The 24,736-nt window shown below is 40.6% G+C and overlaps 2 protein-coding genes and 1 long non-coding RNA gene across 5 annotated transcripts in view; all 3 read right to left on the minus strand.

Annotated features, from left to right (window-relative positions):
* LOC119490573 overlaps positions 1-24,736 on the minus strand; it is an 839,978-nt gene that overhangs the window by 728,309 nt on the left and 86,933 nt on the right. The window lies entirely within an intron of this gene.
* On the minus strand, positions 4,850-9,429 carry ssr4 (signal sequence receptor, delta). Its single transcript, XM_037774069.1, has 6 exons — positions 9,244-9,429; positions 7,768-7,886; positions 7,591-7,665; positions 6,955-7,044; positions 6,757-6,822; positions 4,850-5,464 (listed from the first exon to the last, which is right to left on the minus strand). The coding sequence occupies exons 1-6, from the start codon at positions 9,293-9,295 to the stop codon at positions 5,360-5,362; spliced, it is 507 nt and encodes a 168-aa protein (XP_037629997.1). The 5' UTR covers positions 9,296-9,429; the 3' UTR covers positions 4,850-5,359.
* LOC119490539 (rho GTPase-activating protein 4-like) lies at positions 11,838-24,038 on the minus strand. Of its 3 annotated transcripts, none has more exons than XM_037774030.1 (22): positions 23,768-24,038; positions 22,193-22,282; positions 21,818-21,989; positions 21,541-21,703; positions 20,940-21,002; positions 20,727-20,852; positions 20,515-20,643; positions 20,098-20,319; positions 19,928-20,020; positions 18,466-18,636; positions 18,238-18,322; positions 18,002-18,029; positions 17,770-17,869; positions 17,581-17,641; positions 16,108-16,185; positions 15,866-15,994; positions 15,674-15,779; positions 14,362-14,589; positions 14,240-14,280; positions 13,926-14,142; positions 13,787-13,835; positions 11,838-12,601 (listed from the first exon to the last, which is right to left on the minus strand). In XM_037774030.1, exons 2-22 carry the CDS (start codon positions 22,257-22,259, stop codon positions 12,461-12,463), a joined length of 2,469 nt encoding a protein of 822 aa, XP_037629958.1. In that variant the 5' UTR covers positions 22,260-22,282; positions 23,768-24,038; the 3' UTR covers positions 11,838-12,460. The 3 variants fall into 3 exon arrangements, with proteins under 3 accessions (XP_037629958.1, XP_037629957.1, XP_037629956.1); XM_037774029.1 differs by lacking the exon at positions 23,768-24,038 and adding an exon at positions 22,582-22,606 and having other exon boundaries at positions 18,002-18,026; XM_037774028.1 differs by lacking the exon at positions 23,768-24,038 and adding an exon at positions 22,582-22,606.

Raw genomic sequence — 24,736 nt, forward strand, 5'->3', positions numbered from 1 at the left:
AATTTCCCGGCGACTCTGTCTTGTTTCCTGAGGATAGATCTGACTATTATCTGCCCAACCACCATCACCCCTCCTTGTCAGAGCATATGATAGATGGTCTATAGGGTAGGTCACTGCGTTTTTGTAATCCTGTGTGTGTGTTGGAGGGTGTGTTTATGCTGAATGTCCTGATGCTTATGGTTTCCGAGCTGAAGCAAGGTTGATGTCTAAACTCAAGGTCACTGCTTCATTACAGTAGGGCAGAGCTTCCTGCCAGGCCCGTGGCTGTGTTGGGGGTTATAAAGGAAATAAATTACTCTACTGTGTGGCTGTCACAAGGGCAGGGAAATAGGTAAACGCACCTCTTCGAATCAATTTAGGAGTGCACCCAGTGGCTGTGAAGAGTGACGGAGCGCCCCAGCCCCGACCAAAGTTGGAATAAATCAGACTTGGAGCCAGGAGCTTTACTACAATGAGCAATGTGTCTGCATTGCTTAACTCAAGACCCCCTCCGCAGACCTGATGACTGCCGAGGCCGCTACTGAGCTCATTCCAAGACACCGGGAGGCCCCGACCAACTTGCACAACCAACGCCAGCATCTGTGTTAGCGGAGAGCACTGGAGCATCATCCTTTATAAACAGAGGAAGCAAAAGAAGAATGCAATTCATCATTCCTTTTCAGAACACAAAATTCTTTTCTCTGGTTCACTTTTCTTTCTCTTTTAATACTTTCTGTCTGTCAAAGCAGCAGGGAGTTTATTTTGGGAGACATTTTTCTCACACAAAAGGCATCAGCGTGCAGATATGCCTTTATTTACTGCATCAGTTTGACTGCAGCTGATTTTATGGTGGGGTTTTTTTGCCAAATATAGCCACACTTCTGTTTTTATTGCCAGCAGTTATGGTTCTACAGGACCGCCCGTCTCGTAATCTAGAGTAGCCAAAGTATTTATTTATCTTAAAATGGATTTTTCCCCTGAGTGCCAGGGGAATCAAGGTTAGCTTTAATTGCTTACGCCCACCTTGTTTTCATTACTTAAAGCGTGGTTGTGTTTACGCCTCAACAAAGACCCTGTACTTTTTTTTTCTTCATTGTAAAAACAGGCATGTGGACAGCGTCTGATAAAATTTTATGGGAGCTCGTTCAACGTGCTATTACAGGATTTATGCGCAGAGAAACAGTTTGCTGTGATGTGTCTGGTCTTGTTTAACCTATAGTATTTTATGGCAACAGACCAGCAGTATGAGCAGTGCACGTAAATAGATAAAAAAAAAAGGCTCTATTGCAGTGGTTGACCTTTTAGTGCGAAATGTAGAGGGGATGACTAATGTGATGGAGGAGAATACATTGCGAGAGAAAAGGGCATTTCCCCATATATGGCTGGTTCTGGACTGGTAACTGCATCAACAGGCAGAACGGATTAGAGGATGCCCAAACAGGACAGGAAGAGGGAGATCACACAGAGCAAAACACAAAAGCTTGGAAGTGACAGTGAGTTTATTCACGCCAAATACAGTCCAACTGTTGTGGTCGAGGAAGCTACGCACATAACATGCCTCACTGTACATACACAACCATGAAATCACCAGAACAATAATGTTATTGTAGCGTAAAGGAAGCTGGGGAAGCCAGCGTGAAAAGATACAGTCTGAGTTAGTTTGTTGACCTTGTTCTGCTTTTCAAAAAAGCGTGAAATACGAGCCGTAGAGACAGTGCTGCTCACAGCGGAGACAGAAAGTGTGACTTCATGTGAGGATGGTTTGTGCGACGCCAGTTTCCACATTGCTGAATCTCACTAAGCCCATCAGTGTCTGGCTCCCGGAGCTGGTGTTTTACACACCTCTGTCAAAACAGCTTTTCTCTGCATCACAGCACTCACACACAGATTCCTCTACAGCAACTCAGTAAAAATGTTTTGCCTTATGTAATAATGATACTGATGAACTAAGTAAGGGATTATGTACAGCGAGTCGGTCACTGTTGTGAAATAAACCCAGACAGAGCGATGTGGAGCGGCGGGGGCTTGCATCGCCATGAAGGGATTTATTTCACAACAATGACCCGCTATAGCTGTACATTATCACGCCTATTACGCGACTACTTACTTAAGAAATCAATAATTTGACAAAAAAAATGCTCCTCCAGAGTTCGACATCAGAACTGCGCCCATAGCAACGGTCTGTTATACATAGCAACGGTCTGCTATTAAGAAATAATAGACTGTAGAACGCTGTGATTGACCAATCAGAATTGATTATTCAACAAAGCCGTGTAATAAATAATAATAATAAGCACATGTTAGGGCTGGACCCGAATATTCAACTATTCGGTTAATTGTTCGTTGGGTAGGTAACCGATTTTCCATTTTGGTATTCGGTTATTCGTTATTGTTGTTTTTTCCCCTCGGGATTACAAACATGCATAAAACACACCAAACCCTTTGGAGAATGCTTCTTATTCAATAACAACTAAGAATACAAACAACAATATTCTAAAATAACAGAATCCTTGAAAATGAATTCCTTTAATTAAACCAAAAGACACATCTTACAGCACTACGCCGTCCATCTCAGCCGAGAATGGAGGAATGTCTCGCTGAGTCCTTCCCGAGTCATGTCAAGGAGACGAGCCAAGCCAGAGCCCTCACCTCCGTTGTTTGTGTCGGAGTGCAACCAATGCGGGGCTCCGGCTGAAGGGCTGAGCAGAGGCCTCCTGCATTATGTACGAGCAGTGCATAATGCGTAGAGACAGCAGCCTCAAAACACCACCGTTTAAGGTGAGAGTGCTCGTGTACGTAAATGAGGTATGTCGACTGTACACTCGCACACACAGAGGGATGCTGAGTCCACACAAGACTTAAAAACAGCACTTTTGGACTCATCAAGACACAAATTTGGTCGAAAAACCTGTATGGGGGAAGCCTCTGAGTGTGTGACACAAGAATTGTGCTGCTTTAATGACATGAGTCCTTGCTGCCTACTAACCCAACGCGTTCTCATCCCAACTCGTCATATACCGACGCTTTGTCAGACTCCTCGGCGTCACTTTTCGGTCGCAGCAAACACGTGTTTATTGTTGTGTAGTAAAGAAAAAACACTTGTAACATGACGCACGGGACGCAAACATCGGTCTCCTGATGAAAGTCTTGTGTTTATTGAAAGTGATGAATCAAGATGAAATGTGTTGTGTAATTATATTAAAAAAAATAATGTGATTCAGATTTGTTTGTTTACGTGAGCTTGTGAATTAGTGTCTGAAACAGAAAAAAAAAATCTACGGATAAACAATTCGTCATTGAAAGAATAAATTGTGACTTCCTGTGAGTGCATTCATTCTGAAACATCAACAATATTTCATTCTACATCCGCAATCATCTGCCCTGATGCGTGTGGGTTGGAGTTAAAGACTGTGATCTCCATCACACAACAAAGAGGAGGAAGTCTTTGTGTCAGCATCAGCTCGGTGGCCTTCGTTGACTGTTTATTTGTTCATTCCATTTATATCCCTCCATCCAGCCGTCACCCCACTTCCCACAGCCTAATAGGTGACTCCACGAGGGATCGCCTGGATTCACTCCAGCTCATGTCTTCTCTGAACTCATAACATTGTGATGTCTCTATTGTATCCTGGCCAAGGTGACAGGAGACAAAAGCGGAGATATGCTTACACCATGAAAGCGTGTGCGTTTGTGCTGACGAAGCTACGGGAAAGCAGTCGTATGAGTAACTTCTTGTGTATTCTGTACACTGTGCAGTGTTTATGTGTGCAGATCACATTACCCATATACAAAGTTTACATTAGTCTCCTGGGAGTCGGTGAGAAGTTGCAGTTGTGCCGCTCTGCTAGATGAAAAAGCTGCACTCCATGTGCTGTACAGCAAGTGCAAACACTGATTGGGGCCAACTACAGAAATAGACAGGCTAAGTTTAAATCTCTGTAACTAACTAGATCACATAAGCACAAGCGTAAATATGAAAAACTAGAAGTTGATGCAGAACAGAACAGGGGCTCAAAGAGCATTATGCAATGTATTGCGTTACATTAGCAACAGCTGATAATGAAGCAGCGAAAATCACGTGTAATCTGTCCGTGAGGTAATAGCTGGCCTCACTCCAGATCCAACACAGGCTTTAAAAAGCAGCACAGAGCTGCCACGGTGTGTTCAACTGATGGCACTGCACCACAGCAAGTCAGAAAAACAACAGCAGCTCCGGGGCCTCTTAATTAGTTTAACACCTTTAACATGTTTACGGAAAGTATACATTAAGAGGAAACAGAGCAAGACATCAGCTGCTGGTGTGCTGAAGGCGTCCCTCGTCATGACTATCTAGGAATTCCAGTAGGACAGTCGTGCCTCTCGTCTGCAGACAAAAATAGACCCCCCATTTCCACTGAGAGTTCAGCCACAAAATGAACATGTTTCTATCAACAACGGGGTCAACCTGCATGGTTTTGTTAACTACTATAAATATTAAATGATCACACAGGGTGAAAGTTATAAAATGAGAACAAAAACAAGTCTCATACGAGTCAAATATTCTATAGTAGTTGCAATTTTCCATCAGTACAGTAGATAGAAATCGTTTATGGAAATTCTTAGAAACAGATTTGGAGTGGAGGACAGAAACTAGCAATTAATCTGTGAAAGCTAAATCCGCTTGGAACCGGTTATTGTTTGATCTAGATGAGGTTAGGGATTGTTGAATCATCCAAAATTCACCAAATTAACATTGGCAACCAAAAAAAAAAAAAAAAAATCAGAGTTGACATATGTTGCTATGGAACGAGAGACAACAAATCTCCCAGTCTGTCTGAGAGAAAAAGGAATTTATAGAAGAGGCGGTCTGTCGAATGAAGCAACACATTACTCTGGAAGACAAACAAGCCATTTATTTAGTTCACTGGAAGAGACATTTACACTCGACCTGTTCAGGCCAGTCAGTGCAGTCACATTGATGAAGTTTCATATGCATTGAGGTCTTGACCGCGCTCTGTTGGTGTTCAGCACATCTATACAAGTCCCACTCCTGCCAGTGCATCCAGAAACACAAAGGATGGATGTAGAAATATCTTTTAAGCAGGACTGAATTCATTATCTATATTTGTGTTGTTAATTTATGTGGTCTGGGTTTATTGTTTGGTTTTATCAAAAAATTACAAAATTTCATCCATATTGACAAGACAAACTCGTGAAGACTAATGGTGTACAGACACAGTCTGAATAAAAATAAAAATACAAAGACTGCTGCTCTTGCTCCTCGTCCCAAAACAGATCAAGTGGCAAAAAATCCTCTTGGCTTGCCACGACACTGGGTGATGGATCGTTGGTCGAGATCCACCAGAATTCAGTCTTTAACGATCCAGTGATTGTGAATCGTTTATGCTTGGATGGTGCTCTTAGCACTGAAGGCCATGTAGTAGACCAGGATACCCATGAGGGCAGCCATCACCTCAGTAGCCACCCATGGGCCGTTCCACGCACCCTGGAGAGAGATTTATTTTTTTTAAAGTTCGTCACAGTATCAGAGGAGAAGTAAGCAAATGATGACCAATTACACAATCTAGTTTCACCTGGTTCTAGAAATACTCTTGGGTGATTGCCGCATAATTATATGAGAAGTGGACGTAGTCACCGTGATGTCACCCACTGGTTTGTGGTGCATGTTTTTTAAGCCTCGAGTTCCGTATTTTTGCAACCAGAAGTGACACAAGAGGGTGGAGCTAAACTACAACCGAACGCTGGATTAAACATTTTTTGGCGACCAAAAGGTTACGATTAACTTTCATGAACTGAAAACACACTGTGAAAGATTTAAAGTTGTAAGACGAAAACACGGAGAACTCCCGGACTGGACGATGCCGTGGTAGCGACCTGTCAATCACAAGGTAGTCACGCCCTAAAGCATCCCCTGCTTTATGGTCTATTTGACTCTAAATGGGACCATAATTTATTAAATGAACATCATGCTGTATTGAAGAAGACTTGAAACTAGCGATTGAGACCATAAACTCATGTTTACAATATTTACTGAGGTAATAAATCAAGTGAGAAGTAGGCTCATTTTCTCATAGACTTCTATACAATCAGACTTCTTTTTGTAACCAGAGGAGTCGCCCCCTGCTGGCTGTTAGAAAGAATGCTTTTAAGTTTAAGGCACTTCAGCATTGGTTTCACATTTCAGACCCGGAGGTAGCCAACTGCAGATTGGGCCTCATATCACAAAGTATACAATGAATGAATGATCTTATTCTTAAAGGAGAAAGGCATAAATACATGTACATCCAATCCAAAAAGGGCAGGTGCTGAGCTGAAAGTGAGCAGATCATAGAATAAACAGATCGCTTGCCCACTGTAGGGCTCCAATGTTCGCTTATTTATTGCACAGTAACGTTTCAAGCATAACTTCTTCAGACTCAAGTGGTCAACTTGAGTCCAGCAGATATGGAGCAACATGAGCATTCATTGGGAGTTGTTTTTATGGCTGCCTTTTGAATGCAAGTCAATACTCACTCTCTTTTAGTTCTGTCTTTGGTCTCCACTATATCCTGAGGGAAATATCTGCTAAATACACAACTATGTTCACCAGCTAGCTTATCTGTTTGCTGTTTGGTACTGGGTAGGTGTACAGTGTTTTTTTTTTTAGAGCTATTTTTCTGGAAACAGCTGCCTGCTGATGAGGGCCATGAACCAAAACAGTAAAGTTGTTGGCTGTAAAATCTAACCACTATAACTGTGCATACATGTGTTCGATTTGAGGGTCTATAAGAGACTCACCCTGTGGTCGATGTTGACAGAGAAGAGAGGCTGAATGGCATTTACATCTTCATTGTTTCTCTGGGCCTGGAACAAAAGCAGATGCACACAGAATTCAAATTAAGCCGTTTTTTTTTAACAGACAAGAACATTGCAAATACAGTGGAGCTCACTGACAGTAAACTATGAGCTTATCATAACTATGAATCAGACACTAACCTTGCGCAGAGCACTGTAGGACTCCTCATCGAAGAATTTGACCTGATATGTTCCAGAGCTGGCCTGTTTGTGAGGAAGACTCCAGGACACCTGAGGGAAGAAATCACATGTTGACAAATGCTTCTTTGATAAGCTCTAGGTTTTAAGAGATGGTTCATCTGAAGTGAGACAGTGACCACTTGTTTTGAGTTAAACAAACTAACCAACTGGTCTAAGATCAGATAATCAGATAGGAATCACTTTATTTGAGGACCAGCTCTGAGCGTCAAATGTTTTTTTTGTAGTATTGGGTAAGAAGTTCAGGGTTATCCAGACTAAGAATAGGAGAAATGTGATTTGCAATTAGACACGCAACACACACACACACACACTTGTCTTTTTTTTAAATATATTTACTGTATTGTTATTGTTGTTATTATATATATATATCTTGTCCTAATTGTTTTGTTATCACTATTATGTAGTCATATTATTTCTTTATATTAATCTTGTCTTCAGATAAGCTCAGTGTTTTTTTTTGCCTCTTCCTGCACTTTATATTATTCATTTATTTTTTTGTTATGTTGTATAGTATTAAATTGTGCAAAACAAATAAACAAATAAACAAATGAACAAAACATGAGGACACTACCATACCTGGTACTTGCCAACATCCTGGCCTCTAGTCACAGGGAACTGTCTTCCATTGACATCAGCATACAGAGTCACACTCTGGAGAAGGACAGAGACATGATCACCAGTGAGTCAATAATAACATCAGTATATATAATCACACTGTGTGTTTGAAGTGTTGGAGGTTGGACTGTTTGTTACCTGTGCTCCGTTGGCACAGGCCAGGCTGAGCTCAACGATGAAGACAGACTCAGAGGAGATGACTGCGTCGGAGGTGGTGTAGGCCGACGGGGTGATGACTGGGTCTGTGCAGGTCTCTCCTGTCAAACACAGAGAGCACAGATAACGTTAGATAAAATCCTCAATATCATCTGCACAGTAATAACAACTCGTACACATTCCTCCAAGAGGTATACTCAGCCTAAACTAGAAGACAAATGGAGGTGATTTCTTCTTCTTCTTCTTCTTCTTTAAGGTTTATTGGCGGTGTAATGGCAATTTTCATATCTGCAGTTTAACACTGTACCTTTAGACAATCTCAGGGCCTCACATGTTCAACTTTGTCACCATAGGACAGTGACCTGACATTTTAGGTCTCTGTAACTGCAAACAACAGATTGCTGAAATACTTGTTATGTCTTGTGATGCTCTGTTGTCTGCTGTGTGCTGACGCATTGATACACTTTCTATCCTTCTCTTCTTTGCACTTATCTTCATGTTATGCTTTAAATGTATAAATACTGACTACTCTCTGTATTCGGGGCTCACTTGCCACAGTCCACAACAGGTGGCTGTGCTCGTGAGTCCATCTGCAGATGCTTTAGTTATTAATGTATGCCTTTTTATTAAATTCACTGAAAGACAAGTTGTTACGTTGGTTTGTGTCTTGTTTTAACAGAAACTGCCACCACAGCGGTTATCAAACAACGATTTGGTGCATTCATTCAGAATCAGAATCAGAATCAGAATTGTGTTTTATTGCCAGGTGTAAGAGATTTACACTAGGAATTTGCTTTGGTTATGTTGGTGCAAGTCAAACAGTATAATAACAAAATAGATAGATAGATATTCTGGCTAATAATTACTATATCCCCCAAAAAATAAATAAAATAAAAATAAAAAAAATAAAAAAAACAGAACAAACAACCTCATATTTTTCCAATCATATTAATTTGTCTAATATACTGAATTAATGTTCTATAACACTCATTTAGTGACTTCTTTTGTAGAATATCTATTAAATCCAAGTCTCTTTGAGGCCTTGACTCAAATGCCTTCTTCCTTCCTCACATCTCTCACAATGCAACATTACATGCTCCACCGTTTCCTCTTGTTGTCCACAATGATTACATCTACCTGTGTCATGTTTACTATTGTAAATAGTGTGCTGTCTAGTCCAGATGTTAAGTGTTGATATGATTGTGTCATCTCTCCTGTTCCTTCCTACTACACCTCATTTCTCCCACTTTCCTCTGAACTCTGTAAAACCATCCTGTCCTCTCTTCCTCACATTGCTTCTGCCACCTTTCCCCCTCAGTCTCTGCTCAATAACGCTCTTTATTTCTGTTTAGCTGAAGCTTGGAGGTGATTTGATGAAGTAGCATTAGCTAGTAGCTACGGTTGCTTAGCAATACAGGCTAATTAACCGCCGTTAAATCTCTCCCCCCGGTGACTTACCGGAGCAGGAGACCGCCAGTAGAGCGAGGAAAGCGGCTATCCGGATCATCATGATGTCTGAGAGGTGGTGAGGGATGTTTTTGTGTTGTTTTCTGGAGGTGCAGCTGCGGATCGGTTCTGTTTCTGTCTCTCTGACTGAACTGACTGAAAGGAAAGGAAGTCCACCTCAGCGCACCGCGGCGACGTCACTGCGCCTGCGCAGTAGTGACGTGGACTTGTTACGCCGCAGAGCAGTCTGGGAAAATTACTCTGTCGACACGTCATCCGAGTCAAAACAGAAGAAAGAGATTTGCTTAGAAATAAATATACATATAATAATAATAATTTAATTTACATGTGAATTGTGGAAAGATGTCAATAATTTTATACTTGTTAACATTTTCTCAGATTTTGCACTGTACTATAGAAATATTATATTTGGCTGCTATGATTACAGTGACAAAGACAGTGATGCATTTTTTCTTATTAATTTAATTTTAATTCTCACTAAGTTCCACATTCACAAGTGTAAATTAAAAAAAAAAAGTTTGAATTTCTTTGTATTTATGAAAGAAATGGAATTATATCTGTCAACAATTTCTTCCTCACATAACAAAAAAGCAATGAAAACAATGAATGTATGCAATATCTTTAATGTTTTTAAGTGAAATTATTGTCATACTCTCGTGTGGTCTTTTTTTTATTATTATCTACTTATTTATTTATTTTTATTGTTTTTTTTTATTATTTTATGTTGGTTTTGTTTCATTTCTGTTGTCCTTTTAAGTTTGCCATAGCTCTTTGTTTATGTTTTCGCTATGCTTCTTTTGTATGTACATTTTTTTATATTTTCTGCTGTTACCATGTATACTTTAATTTTGAAATAAATAAATAAAAAAAAAAAAAAAAAAAAATATTTGCTCAGAAATGTTATGCTATATGGAGACCCTTTTAAATCTATATAGAAAAAATGGATACAACTGACATTGAAGTTTTAAACTGCTGACCCCATATTACATATAATTCACAACTTATATTTAGTTTCTTTTTATTATTATTATTTTTAATTTACTTATTTTTCTGTTTTTTTTTGTCCTTCCTCTTTTTTTTATTCTTTTTTGGTATATGTTTCATTTATGTTGCTATCGGATTTAATTCATTTATATGTATAAATGTAATTGTTTATGAAATGAACTGCTTATTTAATGGTACAGTAATATTGTTATAGGGATGGGGGGTATAATTTGTTTATACAATTATTTATTGGATTTTTTACAGAATACCAATAAAAAGACTTTGAGCAAAAAAAAAAGAAGAAAGATATTTAAATTATCAAAAATAATGAGAAAAAGAGAGTATTTCACATCTATTTTTTTTAATGTATATATACAAAAATGTCCTGGAATGATGTAGCTAACTTCCTAAAAAAGAAACTTAAGATGAATGTTGGAAATAAATATTTTTTAGAGCAATGTTAGATGTGACTCAAGATAAGTTTGAAAATAATATGCCCCCCCCCTTTTTATTTTCTATTAACTTATTACTCCCTATTTTTGTATTATTATTGTTTTGTTTTTTTGTTTTGTGTGTTTTTTTTAACTCTATTCTTTCTTTTTATCATTATTATTATTATCATTATTATTTATTTTCTTAATTTTATTTCAATTTTGAATGTTGAAGTTGTTTTCTCTAGTGTACTTAATGAGTTTGTCTATAAGCTCAACTACTTAAAAATTGGTTTATAAACTATTGTAATTACGAACTGTAAATCGTGAAATGTGAAAACAACCTTGAAAAAAAGGGAAAAAAGGGAAAAAATAACATGCTGTATATCATAGGCCTACAACTATTTATTCTTTTTGGAAAATTCCATATTCATAAGAAAAATGGTCAGAAGCCAAGCCATCTTTCATGCACTTTATTAATGATTTCAGAAAATATAGCATCATAATGTTAAAAAAAACAAAAACATGAATGAATATAATATGATGCATATAAAAAACTCTGGAATTATGAAATGTAAATGTAATGCATTTTTGTTTTGTCTCCTTTTTGGTGTTATTTATTGTCTATGTATCTGTTTATACTACTGTATTTGAACATGTATATTAAAGAAATTATTTAAAAAAAGGAACAAGTTATCAAATAATTAATATGATGAATGATGAATATTCAGAAACAGTTTTACACCTATTATGGCATTATTCTCACACCATGAAATTCTGTCAATACCCTTGCAGATTTGTTATAGATCATATCTTTAAAGACATTACATTATTATGGGATAATGTGAAAAGAGAAAGAGAAAAGACACATTTTTTATATTAAATCTGTTTTTCCTTTTCCCATTCCCTTTTTGTTGGTTTTGTGCTATGACATGTGGTTTGACTCATTTCATAAATCTGTTACCATAATAAAGCTATTGATAAAAAGCCCTCAGCTTTCACTATTCATAAAAATGTAACTTATAATGAATGCATATTTTAAACTGTACATTATTCTATCTTAACTTTAAACCTACACATAATAACAAAGGATTAAAGTAAAATGAAGTCATACATCCCACATCTTCCAGTAATCATATTTATGACAAAAAGCAACAACAAAAAAAGCAGTCAGAATAGACAAAATATTTATTTGGCATGTAGCCTAGATATACAGACAAATCAAAAAGGTGTGAAACAAGATACAAATAATGAATATATACAAATTCCTTACAGCTACAGTATTCACAGTTTTATCAACGTGACTCCATCTCATGTTGGTAAACAGACATTCGATGTAGAATATATGTGTACTGTTGTATAGATGTGCGTTTTCTGACTAAAAATCACTGAGAAAATTTGGCTGGAAACAGTTGCATATGAACACACAGATGCAGATATAAAGTAATGAATTGCATAACCACATTCAGCTGTACACACTCACATCTGTGCATTTCAAGTAATCCACAGTTCCCACATTGTATTGCAGGTCTGGAGTCACAGCAGGGTGCTGCTGTACAAAAACATGAATGAGAGGAGTTCTGAGTGGGGAGCCACCCTGTGGGAAGAAACCGTAACCAATCACAAGGACCTTAGAGAAGTGCCTAGGGGCCAGTGATCTGTTTTCTAGAAATAGATGTGCTGAAAGCTACTGTCAGAGCATCATTTTAATTAGCATCATCTCTCTCTTCTCATTCCATCTAGTGATGCCAGTCCTCTCAGTCCAGTGGATCTGCCGCTCTGAAGAGCCCCGCTCATTTCCCCCAGCGTCCATCCTTCTTCCCTTTCCTCTGGGCAGCCTGGGCAGAGGGAGAGGAGGCGGTGGAGGAGGGATCCTGCAGTGCTTGCCGCGTGAGAAGCTCCATGAAGACCGAGTCCATCTGGCGACAGACCTCCTGTGAGATGAAATAAACAATGGTGATGAGAGAGGAAAGAGACAAAACTCTCTTTGTTCTCTGCCCTCCCTTCGGCTCAAGAGCTTCTGATTATGTTTGGCATTAACATCAAATAACATAAACCATAACGTACTATTGTCATTAAACCATTAGTAATTCGGTGCTGCTTTCTTATAAGACACTTTGTAAAAAAGGTTTGTAAATTATAACTAATCACTTTATGAATATAAATAAATGATTTAGTAACGCTCTATAGATGAGTTATAGGCTGTTATTCTCTCCAAAGGATGGTTTAACCACTTGCCCTATGGAAAAGTGCTGCACAACATCTGGACCAAAATCCATTTATTAGCAACTTCTCATTTACAACTGCAGACTTGACTGTTAGTTGTAAAAACCCTCCAATGCCTTTATGATAATGACCTTTTATGAATATGAAGCAGTGGTACATTTTGTATGAACTCTTATTAAAGCAATTATTTACAACGTACAAACCCTTAAAAAAGATACAGTGTGCAGGATTTGGTGATATCTAGTGGTGAAGTTGCAGATTGTAACCAACTGAGTACCCCTCCACTCACTCCTCCCTTTTCAAGACTGTGGTAATGTGAGCCACCAAATGCAAAACCGTGGTAACGTCTTTCGCCTCGCTCAGAGGCCGTCTTTACCACAATATCACTACTTCAGAAGCAACGGAAGTCAGAAGGCGGCTGGTGGTACCACGGTTTTGCACTCTGCGGCTCACGTTACAGTAGTTTCACAAGAGTTTTAGAGAACTACGGTTGCCTTCAGGCAATGTAAAAGTGCGAAAGTATCTCTCTAGAGCCAGTGTTTTGTTTGTATGTTCTTAGCTACTGTAGGTGAAGAGGGGTTGTGTCTAAAAGGTAACCCCCAAGGTCAAGCCTTGACCTTGAATGGTTAGGGTAGCATAGGTCGTAAGGCAGTGAGTCTCGCGAGAGCTTTCGCACGTTTTCACAAAAGAAGAGGACCCGCTCCCTATGTAGATATGAAGGGCTCATTCTAAGCTAATGAAAACACAACGATTCTTAGTTTCAGGTGATTATACACTAATGAAAACATAGTTATGAATATCATATTCCATTTGTGCTAATAGATCCCGAGAAATATTACACACTGCTCCTTTAATAGTGGAACCAGTCATTTAAAATGAGAAACTAGACAGACCTTGTCAACTTTAACGTCAATATCCTCGGAAGATGAGTGTTCCTGCAATCTGTATTCAGAAAAAGAGATCAGAAAACATTGAATATTAATGTCTCAATCCAACATAACAAGTAATCCTGCGACATCCAGTGGTACTCACTCTCTGCGCAGATAGCCAGGAGATTGGCCTCGCCGTGCCTTGTACTGTGGCCCGACGGGAATCTGGAGCTTTAGCTTTCCACCTGCAGCGAGTCCAGCTGTCAGCCTACTTCGGTCAGCTGAGCTGCTGCTGTTGGCTCTAGGACGCTCTGTTTTTCTCTGTGTCGCTGCTGCACACGAGCTGGTGCTGTTGTCAGCTGAGGATCCTGTTTCCAACTCTGTAGAGCATCACATTGACACATTATTTTACACTATTCAGAGACACCATCACAGCCTTAGAGAGGTGATAAACTAAGATATGCACATAAAACGTACCATCTTTATCTTCTACATCTCCATCTTCAATGATAGGCTCACTGCAAAGAAAAAAATCACCCTCAGATAATAATTCCACCATATTGCATCCTTGGTATGTGCATGAACATCATTTCTCTTACCAGTCATCCTGTTCTAGTGTCATGCATTTCTCATACACCGGTCCTTTAACTTCGCTCTGGCTGGGGAAGATGCTTTCGTTCTGGAGTATGATGCTCTTCACCAGGGCGTTGATCTGCGGCGTCAGGACGACCATGTCGTCATCGTCAGCCCCTCTCACCAGGCTGGGGCCAAAACACACTGCCAGGTTGTACGGCTGCATCATGTTCTCGTCGCTGTACTGAGACACACTGGAGACAGGGAGCACAGACGCACACAAATACATTTTTATAATGAAGGAGAGAGGAAGTAAAAAATTAAAAGTTGAGAGGCACAGAGTGGAAGTTAAACTAAAATGTCCTGATGCTTTCATTTTTTGGCCTTCTTACATTTATCCAATACACACATGTTTACAAAAATAATGTCAGAACTTTACTTTAACCCAACTCCTACATAAAACGTTTCCCTTAAATGTTATGGTACTACTACTTTGATTTAAAGGAACAGTGTGTAACATTTCGGGAGATCTATTAGCAGAAATGGAATATAATATTAATAACTGTTTTCATTAGTGTATAATCACCTTAAAATAATTAAGAATTGTTGTATTTTCGTCAGCTTTGTATGAGCCCTTCATATCTACATAGGGAGCAGGTCCTCTTTACCGAGTTCACAATGATGCTCCGCCATGTTTCTACAGTAGCCCAGAATGGACAAACCAAACACTGGGTCTAGAGAGAGCCTTACACGTTTTTACGTCACTTAAAGGCCACCGTAGTTCTCCAACATGCTTCAAACTGCAGTAACGTGAACACCGCCAGCCGCCGTCTGACTTCCATTGCTCTTAAAGTAATGTTATTATGGTAAGGATGGCCTCGGAGTGAGGCGAATGGCATTACCATGGTTTAGCGATCTTTAGCTTTCACCAAATCCTACACACAACAAATTTTGTTGCAATGTACGCGCACAATTTTGTGTGTAATTTTGTCCTTTGTCTAATTTTGTGTGCTGTCTCCATTTATATTATCTGTCAAGCCACTATTTAATGCGTCATCATTTTGCACTAATACAATTAGGGTGAAGAAATTAAGACAAATTCTAAATTAAAAGTCACCAATCCAGTTTTGCCCAGTTGTCTTGTGTAAAAGATGTGCTGCTCTAATAAAAACCAACCCTGCACCATCACACTGAGACATGAGCTAACAGGTAAAAATATTTGGTCCTCCTTCTTCCAAGAAATGTTGTGGTTTCCTGTGACTGATTGTTTGATTCACTTCTTTCTGTAGATACGTTATGTCCTGAATGGTGATGACTACGACGAGTTGCAATACTCACTGATGAAGAAACGCAAAGAGGTATCTCATGACGATGATGACAGGCTCAGGGTAGGAACAGATGACAGTTTTGAGCTGAGCTGCGCTCTCTGCCTCGTTCTTTATTTCTGAGAAAAGGTGATGAAAGAAAGATAAGCTCTCTGCCACACTCAGCTGACATGTCAGCACATTACACCCACACACACACACTCACGTGCGTGCTCCAGGAGTTGGCTGGTGCTGTTGATGGGGAAGAGGGGACTCTCCAGAACTCTGAAGTAGAGTTTCAGCACGCCAGCGATAGAGTCCAGGTCATATCGGCGTTCAGCCAGGGGGTCCTCTCCTGCAGGAGAAGCCAACAGCACACTGCCCCACATTATTAATGCTCCACAGTGACAACAGCTACTCTATAAAACGACACATACAAAACGCACACACAAAAACACAAGGGCCTACCTCGCTCGAATGCATCCCTCAGGTTGTTGACCTCTAACTGAGGCCCCGGCACTCTGAATATCCCTTCATGGTGGAGACCTGACGGACAGACAGATCAATGCTCTAAAGTAGCTGAGAACGTTCAGATTCAATGCAAAAATATTTAAAGTCATAATGTGTAAAAGTGACATCCCATTAAAGCATCTTTAAAATTACGTTTTTCATATAAAAATGGGATAATCACTGGTGCAGTCTGTGGTGTTATTTTAAGCCCATCCATGTCAGTGTTGCCTGGTCAGGTCGGTGGCGGTGGTTAGTCGGTCCACAAAAATTTCCCCACCCTAGCGGCCACAGTTTTTTGCCCTGGGAGGCTGAAATTTGGCATGGAGGTCAAGTGTTCGGGTGTGAAGGTGTGTGCTTGTGTTCCTGCCAATTGGCAAAAAGGGGGTGAGGCAGTGAGAGTGGCCTATAACAAAAAGGCACATAGCTTTTAAATGGATTCACGTACCATGGCCAAACTTATGAACCGTTTGTCCTAAACTCTTGTGGGAGGCATCGTTGCACTCAGCAAAGAGTTCCTCTTTCATTGGTGTGAGTTATTCCCGTGCCCTATAGAGTGATTGATGGATGACATTTTTGTAGGCCTACGAGGAAGTTAGCATTGCCCTGGTTCCCTCCATAAAAAAAACAATGGGATTTTTCCATTGGGTTTTGGTTTATTGCAGAAAATAAACTCTGTGGCAAACAAATGTTCATGATACTTACACGTTTTGTTCCATAAAATAATCTTCACAAATGAACACCACTTTTATGATTTTTGAAGCGTGAATGCAATCACCAGAAGTAAAAAGCTAACGTTATAAACAAACTAGATCGTGCTCATTTAGCCACTTGTTAGCAACCACCTTTTTTAACACACATAAAGGCTTATTGATGTATTTTATGTTATAGATCAAAATGTTAAAATCTCGTGTTAACCACAGACCTTATTTCAGGCACACTAACCAAAAACACATCGAAAAACCCATTGATTTTGAGATGAGGGAACCAGAAGTGCTAAAATACTAACTCATTTCTGGGTTTTAGGACACATTCCTGCAGCACTTTATACTTAAGACGCGCTCTCTTTCATAATTCATGAACCATTTCTCCTAGACATTTGTGGGAGGATCGTGGCTATAAGGTCTGACGCAAATTGCGAAACTCTCGCGAAATGGTTAAGGTTTGGATACCTCGTCAGGTCTCACAAGAACATTTTGCATTTTTTTGCAATTTGATGGTTACCTTTGAGACAACCTTGTGGCTTCATTGTCTCAGCAGATAGTTCCTTTTTTCATTGTGCCATGGAGGTCCAGTACTCGTGAGGTTGTTGTGTGTGCACACATGTGGTCACAGCTATTACAAATTCATGCTTGTTTTGTGATGTCTTAAATTTATTTATATTTTGAATGTCTTGTCTTCTGTTTTACGGTTCCTTCAGTCTTGAAAACTCACCATTGAGGTTAATGAAGCAAATGCAGCTTTCCACGACAATAGGAATCTGTTGTCCGGATGCCTGAATGGAACAAAGTTAGTGATGAATTTCACAAAGTTCAAGTCTAACACATCACTGATAACTGATAGGAAAAATAGATTGAATATTTTCAAAAGAGAGAAATGCTAACAGAGGAAATGATGAGCTACCTGTATGAAGGACAGCATGTCTGCACCGAAAAGTTTGTGGTTGTGCAACAAATTGGCACTTGAGTGATTCTTCCTGAACCGCAGCGCCTTTCCATTGTGTCTGCAGAGCCAAATATGAAGACACAGTGAGCTTGTATAATATGTACAAAGTTATAAAGTACACAGCATTGTTCGCAATTAAACCAAGAATACAATGACTCTATAAGAGCTCTTAAACCATTCATATCTGTACCTCGGCTGATGTCCATTTGATGCTTCTGCTAGGAGAAAAAAAAAGCAGAACCAACCAGTAAGAAGAAGTGAGGAATACATCAATGATAAATAGAAACAAAATTGCTTGCTGGTAAAAAAAAGGGAACAACAATACAGTGGGAAATAATAGTCCACAATGCACCAACTGTATTCAGAGGACACTGGGTCAGCAGTTTGCCCATTGGCATTGTTCTGTGTGAAATGCAGAAGAAATACCTTTCTCCACCGCCACTTTCAGCTGGTCATGTTTGGCTTGCAGTTTACACACCAGGGAGCTGCCTACAAGGTGCTCTTTTACTCTCTGTAAAACAAATCAGATGTGATTTAATGTCATTATCATGCTGTCACCATCATTCAATCAACAACCCCCCCCCAAAAAACACATCATTAAAACCTCCCTAAACAGTGTGCTATACTAGTTTACGACTTTAAAAAGTGACTCACGGTTAAGTAGAGGATTTCTATGTCCTGCACGTTGGCCCTGCGGCGAGCCACACTGGGCTTGACCATCAGGTTATCAGCGTCCTCCTGAGTCAACCCACCGCTGGGCTCCAGGTCATCATCTCCAATACTCTCCAGCAGGGAGGACTGGGCCGCCGACATGTTCTTACTGGCCTGTGTGACAGTGGCAGAGATAACTTATTATCATTTTTTGGCAATACTGCACACAATTATATTATTATAATTGCCCTGACACTGATACAAAGTACCATTATGGTGATGGTGTACAAAATATGAGGTTCTGAGGTGAACTGACTGTGATTGCAATTATGTGGCATTCAAGTGCATGTTGAAAAAGCTAGAATTACAATTTGAGCACATGTGAATATTCAACACGTTCTCATCCCAACTAGTCACATACTGACGCTTTGTCATGACCCCTCGGCGCCACTTTTTAACGCACTGGGTAGCCCAGAGTGGCAAAATATGACACTCCACTACATGTGGTGTACGTTGTGAATTCAAACAAAAACACTTGCTTAGGTTTAGGCAACAAAACCACTTAGTTAGGTTTAGGAAAAAACAATATGGTTTGGCTTGTAATTACTCAGCCCGTTCTCATTCCCAGGGCATTGAATTACCAACACTTTGTCACGCCGTCGGCGTTCGATACCGCCGCACAAGGCACCCTATGCGATGCCACGGGAATTCCATTAACTGCAATGTAAACCCATCCACGGCAACAGTAAATGCACAGAGAAAGGGTCAGTGGTGACGTAGTGTAAAGAGCAAAAGAGACACACAGGCCAGGCAGGAGGGGAGGTGGATGGGTCCAACAAACACTAAAGCTTTCATCATGTCCCTACGTTTCACTTTCACTTTGTAATCAGCTGATCTTTCGTGTCCCGTGTTCACAACATCCAGCGTCACGTTCACTTTACAAACATAGTAATTTTAAGCCCAACTATGTTGTTTTTTTCCTAAATCCAAGCAAGTGTATTTGTTTAATTCACAACATCAATCATGTGTTTACTGCGACTGAAAAGTGACGCCGAGGGGTCGTTAAGCACGTCTTTACATGCACCTGAAAGTTAAACTTAACGTTGTGAAGACAAAGACAAAACACACGCTGTTGGTTTCACACGGGACACAAACAGCGGCCTCCTGGATTAAAGCCCTGTGTTTGTTGAACTGCTGAAGTCTCTTTCATTGGGCACATTCCTGCCAATTACTGACCTAAGGACACGCTGGCCAAATTTTGATTAATTTCTATAGAAAATTTTAATTGTACGTTTTTCTTCACATCTCTACTTGAACTCTGGATACTTTCCATCTACTTCAATAAAATGTGGTTAAGATAGCAAGAAAACTCTTCCCTGGTCTCCGACATGGTGAGTTAATAACGCTGGTGGATACAGTAGACCAACAAAACAGGTGATAATGAGGGTTGTGTGATGTACTCTACCTCCTCTGTTTCCTGGGTGACTACCTTCAGTCTGGTTTGTATCTGCTTGAATCTGGTCTCCAGATCGCATCTCTCTGCACTCACCTCGGACACCTGAGAGACACACGAGAGTTTAGAGTTGATGTCCAACAGCTGAATAATCCACTGAATACACAAAAAAATATACAGACCTGGTCTCCATCATGGGGCTGATAGGTGAAGCGAAGAGGCATACAGAAGGTGTTATAGTGGTCTTGCAGGAAGGTGTCTCTGTCGTGGCTCTGGTCCAGTCCAGACACAGTGCCTTGGAGCTGCTGCAGCCCCATGCTCAGGTTCTGCTGGGTCCGCCCCCGACAGGACAGGTACGCCTCCATCACCCGGCCTACAGAGAGGTGGTACCCTACATCTGCACACTGAGGGAGACAATTATATCAGTCAATATCACGTATATAATTTGGGTGCTTTGAGATCAAGATGTCCTTAAACAGGATATTTTAAAAGGGATATCTAGTCTAATATCATACTATGTTCCAATGTTTTGAAAAGTTTGATGATGATAGGTAATAAAGGCCAGCATTTTAAAATTCAAAAACTGATGATGTACTCACATCTATAAGAGTAGAGATGTCTTGGAGGTAGTACTTATTCATGGAGGCGTTGGCTGCAGCCAAGTTGAGGAGGTATTCGTTTCGGGCCTTGCTGCACTTCAGGTAGATCTCTTGGGCCTTACCTTGTCTCTATGGCACATACACAATTATTAATAAGAGGTGACATACACAGACATGTATGCACATAATACTACATAAAAAAGGGTATTTACTTTTTCTATCAACCTCTCCAGCTTCTTATTATTACTCTTCTGCTTTGCCTCCTGTTTCTCTGCCTCCTTCAGCTTCCCCTCTGCAGTCACGTAGTCAGAGTGGTACTGGTAGTATGTCCGCCATTCCTGCACACAGACACACACACACAGCAGTGCTTTACTTTGGTTGTTTAGGAAATGGGAAAAGTTTTGGATGGTTGGTTTGTCACTTACAGTCTGTAGCTCTGTGGTAACCTTGAGTAGTCCATCTTGTAGCTGAGTACAGATGTCTTTACTCTGCAAACCGGGCGTATAGACCAACGACCACAAAGTGAGATAACACGACATGAAAGGAAACACGGTCAGCCATTAAATAATTTTAATGTCAAGAGTTCAACTGGGGTGAGAGTCAGTAAATGAAAGTGGTAGCAAACCAGTCAGGTAAACACATGCACCGACATGTCACAAATACCTAATCAAAGAATAGGCTACGTTCCAAATCGCATACTTTTACTCTCAGTAGGTACTGCAGCTACCCTTACAAAGTACGTACTGTTGCACGCAGTATGCATACAATTGGGACACTTCATCATAACATTGTGCCCTGAACTTTGACCCTCTTACTATCTGCTGTGCAGAGGATTGTGGGTCAGAATAGCCAGAAAAGCTTGCTGGCTTGCATACTGCAACCAGATGCAGTAGGACATCCTGGTATTTTTGGCATTCTGCATTCGACGTAATTCATATTTTCTAGCACACTAAATAGTATGGTAGTATGGGTTTTGGAACGCACACTATGTCAGTGTTTGGTGGGTGCCAGCGCTCAGATCAGTACCTTCTTGGCGAGGCGCTGTGTGTACTCCAGGCAGTGTGTGAGGGGCTGGATGAGGAAGTTGCTGCAGTGCTCACTCAGTCCATTGTGGTCCCTACTTTCTTGGCGGGTCTGGGACAGAAGAGCCAGCCATACCTGGGCCACCGAGTGACTAATTGGCTCCTTCCTGAGCACATATGACAAAGGAAAGGTTGTTGTAAAATACAACCAGGAATGCTTCACAACAGCGTCCTCAACTGCTGGTTGTTTTTGTACATTATGTGCCAAGGAGTGGCTTTACCTCTTGATCTTGGAGGTGAACTTTTCAGCGAGTTTTTCAAGGGAGCGGGCGTGTTCGCTTTCAATCTCGCTCCGCCGCCGCAGGTAGTCTGTCAGGTCTTGCAGCTGCTGGCTCTTCTGCTCGAGTTGCAAGTCCAACAGCTTCAGCTGGTCTACAAGCTGGCAGCGCACCTCTGAAAGGGAAATAAAGAAGAAGAAACAGATAAGGCAAAGAGAAATAAACACATACGAGAGAATATGACTCATTGTGAAACTCTTGCTGTTGGTGTGAAACGGATTGTGCTTATTTTTCCCCCCACAAAAGAACACATGTTGATCAAGGTGAAGATGAGGTGTGATAAAGACAGAGTTATGCAATTAAAAGTCGTTATTTTACCTTTGATTTGTGTGTCGTAGTCCACCGTACCGACCTTCTCCTTCCGGAGTTTCACATGGGAAGTCATCGTTGCTCCAACTGGGTGGAATTCTGGATAAAAAAGGAAGTGAATATCTAATTATCTCACCATGTACTATGAAATAGCAGCTGCTCTGCTCCTATTCACAGAATCCTAGTGTACTTTATGTGCATGCAAGCTATTCTGATCTTCTTTGCAGGACAAAGTCTGGTAATAAATCGAGGCCTGTGACTCACTGCTGCACCCAAACATGCCTCTCTGCCAACTTTCACACTCTTAGCGCTGAGACACCCCCACCCCTTCTTCCCTCCACAGACCATGCTAACTTCCTCCTGCCACAGAAAGAGTGAAAAGAGCATGTTCATCTTACTGTAACACATCTCTTCAAACTGGTCACCCGCTGCAATGCTCTGCTGAACGGCAGGCAACTATTAAACCAGTTGGCATGTGCTGCCTGCTGCACCGGTCACGCTGCAGAATTGCATGAGGTGCAAAAATAGCTCTAGCAACATCTCGGCTGCCCTAAAAATAGGGTGAACCACAAGCCGTACAACTCTGTGGGGATGTTTGCTCTCAGAGACTACAGATGGTATCACCAATGACACTCAAGTTTACTGATGCAGTCATAGTTTATCCTGTAAAGAAAACAGCTGCTTTTTCGCCTACCATTTCTAGATACCTGACTGGACGAAAGTAGAAAGTATATTCCAATTTGGCCAAGTTTATCTGACTGAGACAAGGCCACATGATAAACAGCTAAATTAACATTCATTTGAGAAACTTTGGCTTTGGTTTCTTGACATTTGTATTATGTTGTATGACAGAAACCAACAGTGCAATGCATGACATTTGTCATCTAAACACATGATCATCTGACGGGGTCTTTGACGAATTGAGAACCCAACAACTTCTGATGTCTGAAAGAAATCATTTATTAGGACGACCTTTAGTGCACAACAGAAAGGGGAAGAGTAGGGTGTTTTTCTTGCTGGATCATGACCCGTTGCGCACAACCATCACACACATTCTCTCTTTTTACCCCTCGACTTCCCCTTTTTTTGTCAAAAGCCACTCATCAGCATTCTCTTCAGCTGAACTCTCTCCACTCCTTTCCCACTGACATATTTCACCAACTGACCTCCTAAAAAAATCAAGTCTCCTGCATTACAGAAAACTGTCTCATTTTTCCAGCCTATGTCACCCTTTTCCATGAGCCCTTTTCATTCTTTCTCTGTGTGATCAGCAGTGAATCACCACCTCCTGTCGTCACAAAGTGCTGAAGTACTTTATGAAAGATATAGTCTTAACCTCACTGAAAGCAACTGCGTCTTCAGCTGCTATTCTAGTAATTCAGGGTGCTTCACTTTCAAGTCCCAACACATATAGATGCTGCCTGAGCCACAAGACGTTAACGGCCTGAGGGCCCCAACGATCCTTCATAACTTCTCAGCACAAACATGTTTTTTAAGACTAAACTGGAAATCTGTGTTTCCGTTAGAGAAGATCAGTAAATGAAAATCAATAAATGCATCCAAAACAAAAAAGAAGAGTCCTACCTGGTGGGGTGCAGTCTTGCTTACTAGTCTCTTCTCCAGACTGAGGCAACTAAATAATGCCAGTTAATAGCACAGTAAGCTCTCAACTGTTTCACCTCCCCCTCACATTGGACACGGATGGATGTGGGTGGAGTGGAACTCATCTCTCTCTCTCACATGCACACTCACTGCTCTCTCTTTCTCAACACTCGTCTCACTCACACATTCAGTCTGAGACGTCAGTGTGTGATTGTGCAAAGTGTGAGGAGGAGTGAAAAACCTTTTTCTGAGTTTCTCTTTCATGCTGAACTCCTCAGCAGGTTTTCTTAGTCCAATCAAACACCAGCTGTTGTCCTTGATTGGTCCCTCTGCACTGGTTATTCACTGGCTACTGAGTGAAATCAGCTGCTTTAGTGTTCAACTGGGAAAAAAACTCCTAAATACGCTGAGTTATTCTTAGACTGGCAGCCACTATAATCCACAATTTGCTTTCATACTGTATGACCACAGTTTGTGATGCGTAATGTGTGGCTAGTTACCGTGGAAACACCTCATGTCAAGTACACACAAGTTATTTGACTGCAGAGAAAAATTCCCAATAACTTTCATCACATGCACACTGCCGGTAAAGAAATGTAAAAGCATCGCTGCCAATAAATAACTGATCTAATCACTGTGGAAGAGTTGTTTTTGAACAACAGCAGCAGCCGTTGTCTTCTGTCACCTCTTGCTGAAAATTGTTAGATGGCACGAAGGTGTGAAAGTGAGCAACCAGCCAAACTAACTGAAAAGGTCAGTGTGCATAATTTGCTGTAATCTGTCATGTACTTCTCTCTCACTCCTGTTTCCTTCCTCTATCGGACAGTAGGGTGAGGAGGCATAATCAGCTTAAAAAAAACAACTAAACTGACTGTTGGCCAGTATAGCACCGTTTGATTGAAGGAAGTTTGTTAACTCATTGTTTGATTATTAACTTTTCAGTTTAAAGCT

The sequence above is a fragment of the Sebastes umbrosus genome, chromosome 6 (assembly GCF_015220745.1).
Source record: "Sebastes umbrosus isolate fSebUmb1 chromosome 6, fSebUmb1.pri, whole genome shotgun sequence".
Taxonomy (NCBI): Eukaryota; Metazoa; Chordata; class Actinopteri; order Perciformes; family Sebastidae; genus Sebastes; species Sebastes umbrosus.